Source organism: Mytilus trossulus, chromosome 13 (assembly GCF_036588685.1).
Source record: "Mytilus trossulus isolate FHL-02 chromosome 13, PNRI_Mtr1.1.1.hap1, whole genome shotgun sequence".
Taxonomy (NCBI): Eukaryota; Metazoa; Mollusca; class Bivalvia; order Mytilida; family Mytilidae; genus Mytilus; species Mytilus trossulus.
The window spans coordinates 8,060,232-8,078,052 of NC_086385.1; the positions used below are offsets into that span (position 1 = coordinate 8,060,232).

The following is a 17,821-nucleotide window of genomic DNA, read 5'->3' on the forward strand; positions in this document are numbered from 1 at the left end:
CACACTGTTACCAAGCTCCTGTGATAGGGGTCTACATGGGGTTTCGACATATAGAAATTTAAAATTGATTTCACACCAAGTTTATATAATTAATCAGGGTTCAACATGGGGTTTCTTAATTTAGAAACCAAACAAGAATGTGTCCCTAGTACACAGATGCCCCATCTGCACTATCATTTTCTATGTTCAGTGGACTGTGAAAAAAAGGATATAACCTCTATTTTGGTAATAAATTAGAAAGATCACATCATAGGAAACAAATGCCAATGAGACAACTATCCACAAAAGACCAAAATGACACAGACATTAACAACTATACATGTAGGTCACCGTAAACATGTTTACTAAGTTACAAGTTGATTGGACTTCCTTAAACAAAAACTTCAACCAGAAGCAGGACAGACGCACGGATAAACGGACGAACTGACAGACCAGAAAACATGATGCCCATAAATGGGGCATAAAAATAAAATTGTTGCAAAGTAAGAGGTTCCAAATTATGCTGGTACATGACTACATGTATACATAATGAGGGTCTTCATGGGATTCTTTGAATAACACATTATCATAAATTTAATCGATAGGATTGGGACTAATAGGAGTCTACATGGAATTACAGCTGTAAAAAAAAAACAAGTTACACTGAAAGTGGTACTAGGTCTAGGGTCCTAAATTTGATGTCTACATGGGGTTCATTGCAGCAAAAACACAGACAACAATGATTGTCGACTTGTCACCAAGATCTTCTGCTATATAAACATGTACAGGGGCCTCTTCTGCTATGTATATACATGTACAGGGGCCTGAGGGCAGAGACAAGAAAACATTTCCTGTGACAAGCTTCTACATAAGCCTCTTTATGTCAGCAACATAAGATTATACACTGATAATCATCATAATGAAGGTCTAGCATCATGTTAAATATAACAATTTTAAGTGTTACATATATATACTAGTCATTGCTAGTGCAGCTGTACTCATAGAACTAGAAAGTGGTCAATGCCATTGAGTGGAACCAAAGATACAAAACAATTTGCAAAATGACTAAGGACTTACAAGTGATAGTTGCCCACAAAGATTTTATCAGTGGTATCGACGGGGAAAAAATGACAGTCACAAAGTCATGAAAGTAACTATGATTTGGTTCTATGACTACATGTTCATCTATCTTAAAAGGTAAGACACACAACTAATAGGCTTCACTGACACTGTAGTGCCAGCAATGTCATGAATACAGACTACAGCTACAAAAAATCTTTTTTATAAATCTACATGTTTGAGGTTGGACATGTCGAGTGTCATTTGATGGTCAATAAGACATGAAAATGCATGCATGTAATGTACATGATAGTTGTGTAAACAGTGCATGCATGTAATGTACATGATAGTTGTGTAAACAGTGCATGCATGTAATGTACATGATAGTTGTGTAAACAGTGCATGCATGTAATGTACATGATAGTTGTGTAAACAGTGCATGCATGTATTGTACATGATAGTTGTGTAAACAGTGCATGCATGTAATGTACATGATAGTTGTGTAAACAGTGCATGCATGTATTGTACATGATAGTTGTGTAAACAGTAAATTTTTATCAATTGTACATGATTGTTGCCACTACATGTATATTATACACAGATACATGTACATGACAGTAACATGGTCATGATATATCGATGGTCCTATGGTAGAAATGTATTGCAGTTTTCCAACCATTACTTAAAGTGGTACCTAACACTACAGGGAGATCACTCTGTAAAATTAGCTAAACGTTTTTATGACGTTGTGTTGTAAAAGGAATATAAAGCTTCTCAATGATCAAAATTGGTGTTTGTCAAACTGCTATGTAACCAGTGTAATTTTTCTGACAAAACGGTTGGTTCAAAATTTTTGATTTTTTTTTATAATTTTGTTAAAGGGTCAAAGTAAATACTTTGACAAAATTTTATGAAAATTAAACGAGCCAAATTAATTTTAGTGAAAGTGTTGGGTACCACCTTAAAGTCATTCATCAGAACCTTTTCCTTTCCTAAATTTTTATTGAAAATTATGAACATTTCTATGAACAAGATGAATGGCCTACAATCTTTAGATACATGTATAATCTTATCTGTGGCAGATCCATAATTGTCATAAGTGGGGGCCCACCAACTGCCTGAGAGGGGGCATGCTCCAGTCACCCTTCAGTGATTCCCTATATATATAAGCAACCATTTTTTTCCGAAAAGGGGGGCCCCACCCCTAAATCTGCCTCTGCTTATAAATTTAACTCATGTTCACTGTTATTTTTAAATCTTAATCAGGAATTAATACATTTAAACATGATTGTATAATTTCTTCATGTTGCACACTTTATGTCAGTGTTTGTCAGATATATACAATGAGGGAAGATGATTTTAAGAAAAATTAAATTTTTTTCGTGCAAGCTAACGATTTATTCAGATGTAGGTCAGGTGAATGTCAAGAGGCAAAGTGTGTACATAAATTTCTTTTGACAAGAATGAGGAAGATATTTATTTATTATCATTGATACTTAATTTGTTTCAGGGGATTATCTAGATCTACGTTCTTCTTTTAAAGTAGCTGATTCCTTTGTGACAAATATAAATTTGTGAGGTCTAGATTTTCATAACTTTTTGAAAGCAAGACAAAAATGATAATCTCAGGCCTGTAATATATTTATACCATCCTTCTTTAATTTTCAGAACTGCAAGTAATGGTGGTGATGATGATGATCATGAATGGTTGTGCTAGTTAAATGCATATTCAGTCTTCAAAACAAAATCATGTTCAGGCCCTGCTTTGAACTATACCCATTTTAAACATGCTGGTTCACATATATATATGTATAATATCTGTAACCATACCCAGACAAATTATTAGGACTAGCAAATCAGTGTACAAAATGTATGCCACATTCTTATTCAATTGGAAAAGCCGAAATAGGACCCTGACTCACAACACCCCGACCCTAGTTCTTTTTATTAAATTCTGAAAAAAAATCGTTTCCGGTCCGATCCAGATCCATATCTTACTATGACCAAACGATCAAAATGGCTGCTCTCAGCACAAATGTGTTATAAACAACGTACGCTCAGGTGACTATGCATACAGAAATTATGTCATCGAATTGCTTCCTTCCACGAAGGAAGCAATTCAAAATAAGTAAACTTCTTCTAAATGTGGACAAATTACAGAATTTTCATCAGAAAAAAAGTATAATATAAATATGTACATATTAAAGTTGTATAATGAAAACTATCTATTTAGTCATAAAAAAACATGCATATTTTTTTTTTTTTTAAGGTTTCTTATGACTTTACTATTCAGTGGTTATGATATTTTTCAACCTTCATTTTCCAAAGTAAATTAATTAATAAACAGAATAAAATACAAAATCAAAGATTTATAAATTCAAATATATTTGAAAATTTATTTTATTTTCAATGGTCAAAATGATTGTTTACATGTAAACAGGAAAAAATTAATATGTTTACAAATGTAGTTTCTTTTTGAGTCAGCTTTGAGAAATATGGTTTGTTTGAATTTATTTTCTTCAAGTTATAACAAAATCAAGAAAAGTTAAATGTTTACTCAAAGTTCAATCCTGATTTACCAAACAGGAGATACATGTAACGAATGCAAGCCAACCTTTTCAATCAATTTTGGTGAGTTTGTAACAATTTAACTACAATGCCATGAATGCTGGCCTATTTTCACTGACTTATTTAATTGGTCAATTTGCAATAAAATTGACTAAAATGTTGAATACTTAATAACAGATGGAAAAATTTGAGAGAACATGTGGTTCAAGTTGACCTCAGTAAATACAGTGTACATTGAACATATTGAACAAGTTTTTACTTAAAAGGTTTTTTTTAAGTTGATAAAACCATATATTACCATGATTACCTGACCCAAAAACATTCCAATTTTTCTGCTTCAGGTAATGCATAATGTATCTGAAACTGTGAGACTTGTGTAACACATAGATGACATACATGAATATGCATAAATGATATAAATTTGAAGAAAATTCACCTTTAACCCCAAAAAAACCCAACAGTATATGTTTTATTTTATATATATTACATTTGTAATGAAGGAAACAGTGTATTTTAAGACTCTTTAACCTAAATCAGTTGAAAATATTTAATAAAAACTTTACCAAAAGTCCATAATAAAAGTTTAAAAACAAATGACCGGTATACCATGTATACGTAGCATGAATAATATCACTTTTCATCAAGAGGACAGGTGAGTGTATAATTTATTGAATTATCAACAATCAAATACACCTTATCGCTATTTGTTCGCCATTACTGGATATTACACAGGTTCCCGTAAAATTTAGACGTCATAAAACAAAATATCTGACGCCATAATGGAAAAGTGATTGTTAAATGCGTCAAAAGTTCAAGCGGCCGGGTCGTCTGGCCGATCAGACAAAGAGCGATAAGGTGTATAATGTACCATGAATATGTGTATCACCAGATTTGGATCAGAAATTGACTTACAAAATGTATTAAGTCAACAGAAAAAGGATTAACAGTCAAACTACATTGTAAGGCCATGGAAAAATAATTGATGGTTTCCCCTAACCCGACCGGGTCATTTTTTAACCGCCGGGTCATTTTTTAACTGCCGGGTCATTTTTTAACCGCCGGGTCATTAAATTTTATTGCCAAAAAAAAAAAAATATTAAAAAAAAAAAAAAAAAAAAAAAAAAATTTTTTTTGCAGAGACAACTTAAAGTGTTGAATATATATGCAAGTTTAAAGAAACAAAACATAGAGATATAAAATTATGCATGGTAACAAAAAAAAAAAAAAAAAAAAAAAAAAAAAAGCCTGCCTGCCAGGTCATGCAGGTCTTTAAAATTTTCCCATGTTAGGGGAAACCAACAATTAATTTTCCATGGCCTAAACAAATAATATTTAATTAGATTGTCATGAACATGATGAATGTTTGGATAAACAGATTTTTTGGGGGCATAACTAATGTCAGTGTGCCTTAAAGGGGCACTAGCTGTCAAATTCATTGTAACCGATTTGACTCAAATTCTCATATTTGGTTTATAACAATGTAAAACATTTATCCAAACTATCAAAAGTCTAAAATAAACAGTTTACAGAGCATGGGGTAGATAATATATAGGTTCGTTTCGTGTGTATTTTAGTCCAGACACCATCTAATTAACTATCGATTTGACCTCAGATGACCATATAAGCGATGTAAACAACAACAAAGATACGAATAGATTAAAACAACACGTGCAATTGCATTTTCATAGGTCTGTTTGATTTTATTTTATAGATTAAAAATAGATGTTTCTTATTGTTTTTAACCATTTAAGAATGATTTTATGTGCATCGAATTAGTAATCAAATGATTTACCGTAGTTTCACTTTCATTGTTGACATTCTTTTTATTTAAATAACCAGTACACGTACAATGCATGCGTTGTCAATCTCTAGCTAGGGGTTAACTTGAAGTTCACATGAATACCGGTTAGAATGATGATGACGTTTTCACTTGCAAGCGAATCAGTCAAAAATTATGTTTAATCGCTTATTTCAACAAAATTAAAGGAAATTGATTGCTAAAAGCAAATTATTATTTCATTATTCCAATTTGATTAATGATTGATCTAAAAAAAATCATACTTTATTTTTTTATATATATCGTAGCTAGTGCTCCTTTAATGTCATTATGTGGTTTTGTTTAATCTGATGTCTTTTATTTAAATAGCTTTAGGTAAACAGAATATAACTAGAAAATATCAGAATATACATGATATAAGCGAAAAGTAATTTAATTAAGAACTTCTCATAAATAATCACAAAAAGCATGTGATGTGGATATCAACACAACTATAAATTTGACTTTTCACTGTACTCAGAATAATTCATTCTATACTCAAATTTCCTGCAGTAAAAACTTGAACCTGTTGAAAATGAACACACATATATATAATTGCAGTCTTGAGGGGGGATAGCACCTTTATCGGGACTCCAGGATCCGGTGTTTTTTAAGCTCAGATTTCAGTATTGACACTTTCGGGATCACGGATTTTTTTTTAGACTTTTAGAACTTCAGGATTTCATGTTTTTAAGTCTGGGATTTCGGTATGTCGTATTTTTAAGCCCGGGATTTCGGGATCAGGACCCCTCCTACCCCCTCTCAGTCTTCTTTGTATGCTGATTTAACAAAATGACTCACTAATGAGCTGTCCCTGTTTTTACATGTTTCTGTGTTCAGGGGCCGAATATAGACTTTGCAACAAAATGACATGTGTCTAGCACTTCTAGATTTTGTCCTGGAAGTGTTTATCTTTTCTGTGATAATAACAGGAAGTCAGTCTCATCATTGATTATGTGCTAATATTTTGGCACCGAGTTCTGACAATGAAAATTTACTCTAAGACTCTTACCCTCTGACAGCTCAAGTTCAAGCTCGCGCAATTGTTCATTTATGCCTTGAGGAAGCTTTGCTAAATCCACCTCAACATCTGCCATTGTGATTTTTTAAATAATGTACAAATAAATATCGTCTGTCACTCAAGTGTTTGAAAATCAATCTTCGCCATTTTGTGTAGTGCTTCACACCACACCTAAGTCTCGCGTGATTTTATCTTCCGAATTTTTCTGACTTTTACCTCCGTTGAAACCTAAAATCCCGTTATACGCGACATCGAATAGATTGACCTTCACCTGGATGTTACGAAGTGACAAGCAATACACAAAAGACTGAAAAGTCTAGAAAAAGGAAGGACAAGGAAAAAGATGTCTTATTTTCGTTTCCCCTGCCCTTTAGGGGAATCGGATATGTTAGACTACCACAAGGATGTAAGTCGTAAATGAATTTACAAAGTTTATTCATGTGATTATCCATATAAGGTCATCTGGCATCTGTCTCCTCTTTGAAGTCTTTCAGACTTCCATGTCTTTCCCGGTTGTTTCAAAGTTCGACAAAATCATCCTATTTAGCCATAATTTAAGAAACTTATATCATAGGTTTACATCAGCAATGTCCGACTCTCAAGTATGTACATTTAAAAAGAGATCTGTTTGTACAGTTAATGTATGTACAGTTAAAAACGGTGCTGTACATGTAATTTAGATGTGGAGTAGTGTTGACACGCACATGTTGGATTGGTGTGTCGAAAATGTTTCACAGACTGTGAAGCTTCGATATCTGGAGGAATGTTGTTCCAGGATATGATGGCGGCTGTTGTAACGAAATATTTGAAATATATATAGCACCCTACACATTCGACCCAATTTTAGATTGAATTCCAGTTGAATGATTAGAAAATAATGATTGTTGTGCATGTTGACTCTTTTTTGTTGTGTAAACTTGCTTTGATGTAAATATAGCTTGGTAGGAGTAACACATTGAAGATCTTAAAAGACAAACATGAAAGTTAATATATTTGTAGTTCTTTACAGCTCACTTTAATTTGAAACAATGAAAAAAAATGTATAGCAATACACCTTATCACTATTTGTCTGCCATTGTTGGATATTACACAGGTTCCCATAAAAATTTTATGGGAACCTGTGTAATATCCAACAATGTCGGACAAATTTAAATGTTGACGTCATAAAACAAAACATCTGATTCCACAATGGAAAAGTGATTGACGTCAAAAGTTCAAGCAGCAGGGATTAGCAATAAGGTGTATACACCATGTACACTAATCAAAACAAGAATGGACCAAGATTTTGAAATTTATCAATTACAACATCAGAAATCACATCCTAGATTTTATGATATCAGGTCTGTTCATGCCCAGTATACTTTCGCACCTAATATTAAATCGAATTCCAGTTAAATTATCAGAAAATCATGATTGCAATTTGTTGTTTTAACCTGCTTTGATGTAAATACTGCATATGTTTAGCTTGGTATGAGTAAAACATTGGAGATTTCAAATGAAAAACACAAAATTTAATTGTTTTTAAAGGGTCACTAGCAACGACATATTATGCTTAGAAAGATTGATGATGAATTATTGACTTACAACGCCATAAAGACATTGCTAAATCTCACTGTAGTTAGAAACAATGTTTTTTTTATTTATATAGCATTTACACTATCCAAAACATGATAAAGATTTATTCAACACACAAAAAAACGTAGTTAGAATCTTGATTTATTATGAGACAATGACAAAAAAATTATTTATAGCTCTTCACCTACCAAAACCAGATTACAAAATTATTAAACACAAAACCAATGAAAAGGGTGTGAACGTGTATGGTATTTTTACTTTATAACATTATCACGGCTGCCACCAAAAAATACCATAGATCTGATGAATACACATTTGTTTTATCTGATACCTCAGTCTTCACGCTGAGTGGCAGCCCAGGCTTGTAAAATTGCTCTTGGGCCTGTAAAAATCATATCTACAGGCCCACAGAATCTAACTTAAAATTTTTAAAAATTGAGCTCTGGGCCTGTAGATTTAGCAGTTCATTGTGAAGACTGAAATTTACCTTGATTTTGATGATTATTATTTTTCAACAGGATCATGATGCTTTAACAGAAAGATTTAGAAAGACTTTGTATTACGGAAAGATGCCCAACACAGAAAGACCCTCGTTACCTCTAACAGGTAGAAATTTGACCTTTGACCTTTCTCAAGTTATCCTGTGTATGTTTTAATATTAAAAAAATCAAAGCATCAGTTAGAAAACAGTGAACATTATTGTTTAATTAAAGTTCCAAGGGAGACAACTGTTGAATTATTTTGCTAATTACATTACAGCTGTATTGATTTTGTTATTTTCCACCTGTCCTAGTCGAAACTTTTAGCAAATGCTGCATCTAGAGTAAACAGGCCTTTTTTGTCTTTCATAATAAGATTTGCACATTTTACTTGTTGAATACTTTCTGAAAATGAATTAGGCTCTCATTATCATCATTTTTACAAAATCAGAGTTGTAGGTTAAATTGTATAGGCATCCACCCCTTCTTCATGTGGCAGAATAAATTGATTGTTGCTACATTTTCTGTTTAAATTGTCTTAAATCAACAGGTTTACAGCTTTACATTATACAGTTTGATTTACATGTATCCACAACTTTTTGTTGGGTTATGTAAATTCTTCTTATAAAAAACATTTAAGTTCATGTACTCAATGTTTAAATTTTATGAAATGTGTAAAAATTCTTTAAAAGACACAAATATTTTTCTGAACACTTTATATTTCATTTTTTGTAGATATTGCAGTGGAACTGTTTCAAGAAAGAGCTCCTCGTAAACTTGGAAAAATTGACCAATATATGGTGGCTGCCGCAAGCAGGTGAGTAAATGATAATGTAAAAAAAAAATGTAAGTAAACAACAAAAATACTGAACTTTAGGGAAATTCTAAATGGAAAGTCTGTAAGCAATTGGCAAAATCAATAGTTCTGACACATCTAACAAATGATACCAACTGTCATAATCCTGACTTGGTACAGGCATTTTCTTTATAAAAAAAAATGGTTGATAACTAACTAAAACTCATGTGAATGACAGTCACATAAAATACCAAAATTATACAGTTGTTCTAACTTATACACAAATATATACACTCATTCAAGGTCGATAGCAAGACCTTGAATAATATATATTATTGGTGAAAAATCTTAACCTAAAATTAGATAATTTAATGTTGATCTATCAGATTAAAAAAAAAATATATCCAAGGGAGACAATTGTAAAAAATATTGTCTGGAATTAAAAAAATGTTTTTTCTTCTACTCATTAAACTTGTTTATCTACTTTCATTTGTATTTTAAATGTATCTTCTCTACTTTTTATTTGAAGTTTTAAAAAAACAACATAGGAAGAATCTCTTTTGATTTTATTTCTAGATTTACATAATTTGTTGAAATTTACACCATTTGTACACCTAACATGCCTAAGTTTGATTGAAGTTGTGACCCTCATTTTGAGGTGATTTACGGATTGTATCACATTTGTACTTTTTTTATTACAGAGAGAACTGTATATCTCCTTCTACTATGATGATGGGTATGATCTATACTAACAGACTTCAGACAAAGAATCCGGAATACCTACAACAAATATCCTCCTCTGACCTCTTTCTTATTTCAATGGTAAGATTTCTCCTTAAACAAGTTTTCCTATAAATTGTATCAGTGTAAAAAGGAAAGTTTTAAACATAGCATCTTACTTCTAGCATCACATCCATAAGATAATGTAAGGGAAAAAACAATTAAATTACAAGTATGAAATTCAAGCAATGTAGATAACATTACATTCCACTGTTAACTTTATTGTGGAAAAATGCAATGATTCCATATAAAAATAACACATGAAAATCTTAATTAAATTCATCGTGAAAATTGATTTGGTGTATAGACTTGAATAATTAAGTTTTCCTTACTTGTTACAATCACTCTGCAAAGAACATTTGGGTTTTATAACACATGCTTAATCATTGTAATGTAAAAAAAATTGACAGGATTTTGTCAGATTTCCTGATAATTTTAATGGTTCTCTCTGTACATATGTTCTCTTGTTTCCAATTAAAATGCCAAGATAAGGAAATAAATACTGAAAGTAGTGTTAAACAATAATTAATCAACCAAACAAACTTTTTATTTCATCTTAAGATTTGAAATAGCTATACATGTACATAGGAAAAATTAGTTACAAGTATAAAATCCAAAATTAATTAATTTGTATTTTTTATAGATGATGGCTTCCAAGTTTATGTATGATGAAGGTATAGATGAAGAAGTCTTTAACGATGAATGGGCAGACTCAGTTGACATGGAAACAGAGGAAATTAATCAAATGGAACGAGAATTTCTATCAGCCATTGTAAGGATATCATTATTGTGGAATGAAAAATTTACTTTCGTAATTAAGTCGCCTGTGTGGATTATGATTTTGTGGATTAAGGGGGCTCCTGGGTATAAATTAAATTTTTTTTCTAATATACGATTTTGCTATATTTTTTCAAAAATGAAGTTTATCATATACTTAAAAGAAAAATGAAATAAAAAAATGGGGTCACCGTTCATTTATACTAAAATCTGCCTCTGGAAGAAGCATACATTTTTGTTAATGTCCTTTTTTTCTGTTGAACTAATAGGAGAAAAGGAGGAAATATCGAAATAAAAAAATAACCTAATATAAGAAATCGCTTAAATTTTATAATTATTTAGTTTATGTACAGCTTATTTGAAAACAATAAGAAAAAGTATAGGTCACCGATGAGTTAAAAAAGATATTTCAAATTTAAGGCCAAAAAATGGCATTTTCGCACCAACGGGAGATAATTTTGAGCTTTTTCAATTTTTAAAGTCATCTGCGGCCAAACCAAATCATTTTTTTCGGTTGTTTTATTTACCATATCATAAAGTAACAACTAGTAGTGTAATAAATGAAATTTGTAATGAAAAAATAAAGGTTTAATATTTTGCTAAAATTTTTGTACCCACGAGCCACCTTAAGTGAAAGCAAAAATCTAAATGATTATTTGACCATTTTTTTTAAATTTATTTCTTAAAATCAAAACAATTGAACGCAAATCTTTATAAGTCTGAGTTGATTGAATGCCAATACTTGTAGCACATTTTGCACTAAGAATTGCATTTGCATAAGAATGTTCTTACTATCTTATTGCTTAAAACTTACAAAATACTATCTACCTTCAAAACTATTTGAAAATGATAGCAGAATTTTTTTCAAGATGAGATATATATGACAAAAATTTACGCAATGACAAATTTGATTTTGATAAAACTTTATAAGATATGATTTGATTGTCGATGAGACCAAATGACATGGATGTAAACAACTATAGGTCATACTAATGAAATATTGTTTGAAACATTCATTTTGATTGTATAACGTCACCAATTTTCATGGCATCAATTCAGAATTGATGCTTTGATAATGTACACGCCAGCGCAGCAGATGCATGACAGATATTAAATGAATGGTTTATTTGTTTTCTTTCAGTTTCATGAGAATGGAGATAACAATATTGGATTTTAAGCTCTAATGGCATGAATTGGTGATTTAATAGTCTGCAAATACCTGTTTACTGGCTCTGCTAACACATGTCCATTAAACTTAATTTGCGACCATCAATTCACCAATTGATACCATCAGAGTTTAAAATACATACAGTTATCTCCGAATTGTACAGCCATAAAAAATGAGCAAAACACATTTAGGTTCAGTATTTTAATCTTATCATTAAAGAAGTAATCAAAGCATTGTTAAAATAATTTTGCATTCTATTAATTGATGTTTAAATGATTACAGGACTGGAATTTATTTGTTAGTGACAAAGAATTCGGCAAGGTGCTTCATAACATTGAAACAAGGTAACTTTTGTACATATATATATATATACAGTACACACTGTGACATGGTCTGAAAAATCATCAGCATCTTGTATGCCTGGCATTAAATGCTGGGCTTTTATTGGGGGGTCATAAATCTCTGGCTGATGGTCAGACTACCTGCTGGGATAATTAAAGGTGATCAGCCAGGTGTTTTAAATCCTTTAACAGGTAGAAGGTTTCATGTCTTGATTACATCATATTTAGCTGTACAGGTAAATTTACCTGTGTTGTCCTTGCAGAATTAAGAAAAAATATAACTTTTATTATGCTTTTCAGTTATTTTGTCTGTCAGAATAAAACATTAAAGAATATATCTGTTTTATATTCTTCACCTGCTGTATCTTAAAGAATTTATTCTTAATCTAATATTTGTTCAAATATTAATAAAAACTAAATCTTAAATGTAATATATATTTATAACCATCTTCCTATTAATTTAATTAATATCTATTGAATGAAGAATTACAAATAATAAAAAAAGATTATTTTTTTTTTAAGGAAATCAGTAAATAAAATAAAATAATTGTGTTTGTTTATTTTATTTCTCTTGTTTGTGCTAAAACAAGTTGTCATTTTAAAGGATTTTGGTTTTATATATAAAAGAATATGTTTTGAATTGGTACATGAACAATGTATGTGTGTAATTCCTCTTTTTTTAATCTTGTGACCTTGTCTGATTTTATAGGTTAAAGCTCTCCCTTTTTTCTTTAGTTATTTGTAGCATTCTTGGTATTATTTAGTCTTGTTTTTGATGTTTCACCAGTAAATAAAATATTTGTAAAAAAAATTTTTTCTTTTAATCTTGTAAAGCCGGCTTGTCAGATTTTATAGGTTAAAGCTTTTGTTCTTAATCAAGTTCATTAATTGAATAAATAAAACAAAAACAAGATTATTTAAGAATGCTTGTCAACACAATTATCCTTTATTTCTTTGATTTTTAACTGATTTGAGAAAAAGAACAAAACTCATCTTTAATCAATTAATTTTTAAGAGCAGAAATAAATTCACTGGAAAGTTGTTTTGGAAATGAGTTTAATATATATTTCTCTTTAAAAACACATACTTTAATATTAAAAAAAATATTATTTCCCATTAGTTGCATACATGTATTTGTGATAGACATTGCGGAGACATAATTGTCAAGTATGTTTTTTAAAGGGACACCAGCATGTTTAGTGAAAGGAAATACATGCCTACCTCCACATGGTTGTAAATATTAAAGTTATATGATTAAAATATATCCTACATGTATATATAAAGATTTGTAAATAAAGATTATTTATTCAGTATTGTAAACATGGTAAATGCACATTCAGAGAAAAGATCGTTTACGATAATGCCGAAATCTAAACTTAGTCACTGCCATAGACTAGAAATATTATCTCTATTCCGTCAGAATTGGAAAGTCAGCGCGATAGTCCCGTATTTAGGAGATCAACATGGTATAAACGAGAGATGCAGCAGAAACTATTTCATAACAGTCTTTTTCAAGGCTACACAAATCATTCAAAAAGATATCTTCAATGTGTTGTACACTCAAAGGGGGGCTTCAAAGAGTTTTACTAATTATACACAAATTGCCTTATCAAGTAGTGACCCTGTACTGTTTGTGACTGATTTCTGAAACGTATATATTTTTTTTCCCTACATGTTCTTGTTCTTCAAGTACAAAAGAAAATATCGAAATTGTATGTAAACACATATTTGAGGGGGGGATAGGACCTTTATCGGGACTCCGGGATTGGGTGTTTTTAAGCTCGGGATTTCGGGATTGACCCTTTCGGGATACGGGAATTCTTGTTTTCGAGTTTCGGGACGTCGGGATTTACTTTATTTAAATTCGGGATTTCGTGTTTTTAAGCCCGGGATTTCGGGATCAGGACCCCTCCTATCCCCCTCATATTTACGCTATTCAGTAATTTTTAAATCATAATTGGGAAAATTTGATGCATTCTATTTTACCTAGAGAAAATCTCGGAGATATTTTTTTTTGCTGCAAACTATTTTACTGAGAAGAAAATCTCGATTTTTTTTTATCATAGATTTTTAATCCAGTTGAATATGACGTTGTGTTTTTTTACAAAGAATAAACACTGGACATAGTTACATGCTCTAATAATTTCTTTTATAATTTTATCAATCGTAACTACTCGGCCGTTCTCGCTATGCAGTACAATAATTATTGAAGAGTTATTTCTTCGTCAAAATTTTATCCATGAAATTGAACAGGAAACCCCAAAGTTTTAAACACATGTACACACGTGATTTTATCGTGTCAACCTTGACCCCGCTTTCACCAGCAATACATTTAAATGTTCGATCAAATTCTCTTCCCATTCAAATATTTTATTACAATAAAAATAAACATCGTATCTTACAAACGAAAAACAATTTTTCAATAATAGTCTACATAGATGTTCCATCAGCTGTTTCATTCGTGTATTTCTTATTACAGTAATATTTCACGTTTTGAGAATAGGTATAAGAGGGGGATAGGACCTTTATCGGGACTTCAGGATCGGGTGTTTTTAAGCTTGGGATTTCGAGAGTGATCCTTTCGGGATCCGGAAATTCTTTTTCGAATTTGGGACCTCGGGATTTCGTATTTTTAAGCCCGGGATTTTGGGGATTTTTTTTTTTGCCCGGCATTTCGGGATCAGGACCCCTCTTTCCCTCCCTCACATTACGTTTTCAAATATGAATAAAGACAGGAAACTCGTGTTTTTTTAAAAGAAAACTAATCTACAAAATACTAGAACATATAACTGAATGTAGAAATATAACTGAATGTAGAAGTAATGAGAAAAGAACGGAAAGGAAGAGATATTTGAATTTATATTCGAATCGTAAAAAAGATAAACTGAGAAGATAAATAAGAGAACAATAATGTGTAGAATGTTTCTTTCTCGGACAGACCTGAAAAAAACATATTTCTTTTATTGGTAAATTAAAAAATTAGAACTGAACTGAAACAATCTGAAAACCGTTCATGCCTTTTAAATGTCTATTATGTAATTATCGATTTTACCTGTAACATTATCATTACTAATTACATAATATAAAGTAGCATGTGCGGCCGACCATGCACGCTTGGCTGATTTTATTGCACTTATTATCAGCTGATGATTTGATTGACAACAGGTAATCAATCATCGACATTTAGGTCGCTGATGCTGATCCTTTTTAAAACCTGCGACATTTTTCAGACTATGTCACGGAATGTACTGTATATAAAGACATTTTTTAGTAGTTTTTAATCTGGAAAATTGATATGTAATGTAGAGATTTAATGGAATTATATTTAGACTAACTTGTATTCAAAAAGTTCAAAAAGTGTATGGATACTTATATATTATATTTGGCTCATTTCTGGGGGAACATGTTTTCCATGTGGAACAAAAAGGTTGCAAACAATAATCACATTTACAAAGGGACAATAACTAAATAATCATTAAGTAAAAAAGAGAATGCCACAGCAATAATGTCGAACAACAGTCTATAAATAGAGATTTATAAGGGAGAGCAGACCCTGCTCCTCATGTGCTATCCGTCTTGTTGCTCATGATAGTACAAATTTGACGATAACTGTAACATAATTTTGTCTTTGTTATAATTACAGGATAGCGTTACAAAATGGAATAGACAGGGGATGGTTTACGTATACAGATTTATTGGTGCTATCACATGATGCTAAATTCCTGGCCATTAGTCAGGAAATCTCCAAGGTATGGTACAATATATGAATAAAAACAAATGGAGGGTATACAGTATGTCATGAGACACAAATTTAAAAAAAAAAAAACTAACTCAGACTTTTAGAGGGTGACTTTATTTTTCAATAGTAGACCTATGTCTATGAAATATACTGAGGGATATTCCATTAAAATGAATGTGGGAGGGTAGGAAGGGACTTGCAAAACATCCCTACAACCAAGAACCTTATTGAGATAATTTTACTTAATGGTAATAGATGCATACTGAAAAAGACTCATGACCCTCATTCAATAATAAAACTTCCCTTCCAACCCTCCCACATACATTTTAATGGAATAGCCCTAAATAACTGCTCTTGATATTTTTTTTATAACAAAGACATTAAAACTAGAATTTGTTCTTCTCTACTAAGAAACGGATATCTAGGAGTAAGAGCAACAACTGGGAACCTTAAGCTTTGAGGATAAACATATTAGTCGGCTAACAATCCTTGATATACATGTAATATTTGCCAATGGCAATGGATAAGAAATATCTACGTTGAAAAATTAAAAACGAATTTTATTTATCTCCTTGTAATTTCGATGATTTACTTTTCCATTTCAGGTCATACTGGTTTCCTCCTTGACCTACCTGACTGGTATCCTAACAATGATTGGTTCTACAGTGTTGGTAACTGCTGCTACAGCAACATTAGGTCCCATCATCCTACATTCACAAGGCAGATTAACTCCCCTTCCCATCACAGGTGTGCTTCCTGTTAGAGACGCTATCACTGATGAGAATGTGACACAGGAAGAACCTAAGTTACCAATTGACCAAAAACCAAGTTTTACCAAAGAATCCATTGATTACATGTTAGCAGAATTGATGACTGTTGTGTCTTTACCCACCACATTTGTCAAGTTCTGGTACTCAGCAATGGATCAAATTAAATCAGGAACAGTATCTTCAAGTGCAAAGGAAAAACAAACACAGAACTTATTTTGTTCAAACGGGCCTTGCCTTCCTTCGTCTGCTAGACCTAATTGTAAGAATGTAACTGAAGATTCACAAGAATGGGATTTATGGGACTATTGTACCGATTGCCAATCATGTCAGAAAAACTCTCGGCGGAATCTACAACACGGAAAACAAATACAGGGTGCTTTGAATGACGAAATGTCAGGACTTCGAATGTGCAAGAGCCAGAAATTTGATTGCGCTGTTAAATGTTGTTGTGAACAGGGAAGCAGTTGGACGTTAACTGATACTCTTTCTAGTACTATGTTTCCAGATGTACCTGGCTTTAATACTGGTTTACATTTTCCTATATATGTAACAACTTAACAGTACAAGTGGCAGTAAATTTTGTCCTCCACCATTTAAAAATTTTGTAATTGTCAGTATAAATACTTTAAAAAATTAAACAAATCAAATATTGGCAAATATCTCACCTCACAAAATTTCAGGTGGCCAGAAACTATTAACACTGATTAATGATATCAGTTTAATTCATTTTAATTTTTTAGTTGGAATTAATGTGCATGATAAGTAAAGATGTTAAAACAATCAGCTTAATGCATTAAATTGTGAAAAATTTAGATTTGAAAAAAAAAAAATCCAGATAATTACATGATTAATGATTTTATATCAAAATTTTTGCGAAAACAAGTTACAAAAATGTGGTGACGTGCAAAATTTACTGTGGTTAGTGAGAACTGAACAAGCATGATGATTATATT

The 17,821-nt window shown here is 31.5% G+C and overlaps 2 protein-coding genes across 2 annotated transcripts in view; one reads left to right on the forward strand and one right to left on the reverse strand.

Annotated features, from left to right (window-relative positions):
* LOC134693932 (disco-interacting protein 2 homolog C-like) overlaps positions 1 to 6,619 on the reverse strand; it is an 86,986-nt gene extending 80,367 nt beyond the window's left edge. The window contains exon 1 of the mRNA XM_063554883.1: positions 6,435 to 6,619. Within this exon, the coding sequence (XP_063410953.1) occupies positions 6,435 to 6,519 (85 nt within the window). The 5' untranslated portion in view covers positions 6,520 to 6,619. The remainder of the gene's footprint in view (positions 1 to 6,434) is intronic.
* LOC134693930 (protein CNPPD1-like) lies at positions 6,595 to 17,534 on the forward strand. The gene is made up of 8 exons (XM_063554881.1): positions 6,595 to 6,849; positions 8,537 to 8,624; positions 9,233 to 9,314; positions 9,995 to 10,115; positions 10,717 to 10,845; positions 12,301 to 12,362; positions 16,003 to 16,108; positions 16,704 to 17,534. Exons 1-8 carry the CDS (start codon positions 6,787 to 6,789, stop codon positions 17,424 to 17,426), a joined length of 1,374 nt encoding a protein of 457 aa, XP_063410951.1. The 5' UTR covers positions 6,595 to 6,786; the 3' UTR covers positions 17,427 to 17,534.
* Positions 17,535 to 17,821: the final 287 nt, after the last annotated feature.

What these genes read in the sequence shown, in the direction of transcription:
- LOC134693930 (XM_063554881.1), top strand. Translation starts at nt 6,787, where the DNA reads ATGTCTTATTTTCGTTTCCCCTGCCCTTTAGGGGAATCGGATATGTTA. An exon ending in ATGGTGGCTGCCGCAAGCAG is followed by an intron (nt 9,315 to 9,994) that starts GTGAGTAAATGA and finishes TTTTTATTACAG; the next exon opens with AGAGAACTGTATATCTCCTT. An exon ending in CTTCATAACATTGAAACAAG is followed by an intron (nt 12,363 to 16,002) that starts GTAACTTTTGTA and finishes TTATAATTACAG; the next exon opens with GATAGCGTTACAAAATGGAA.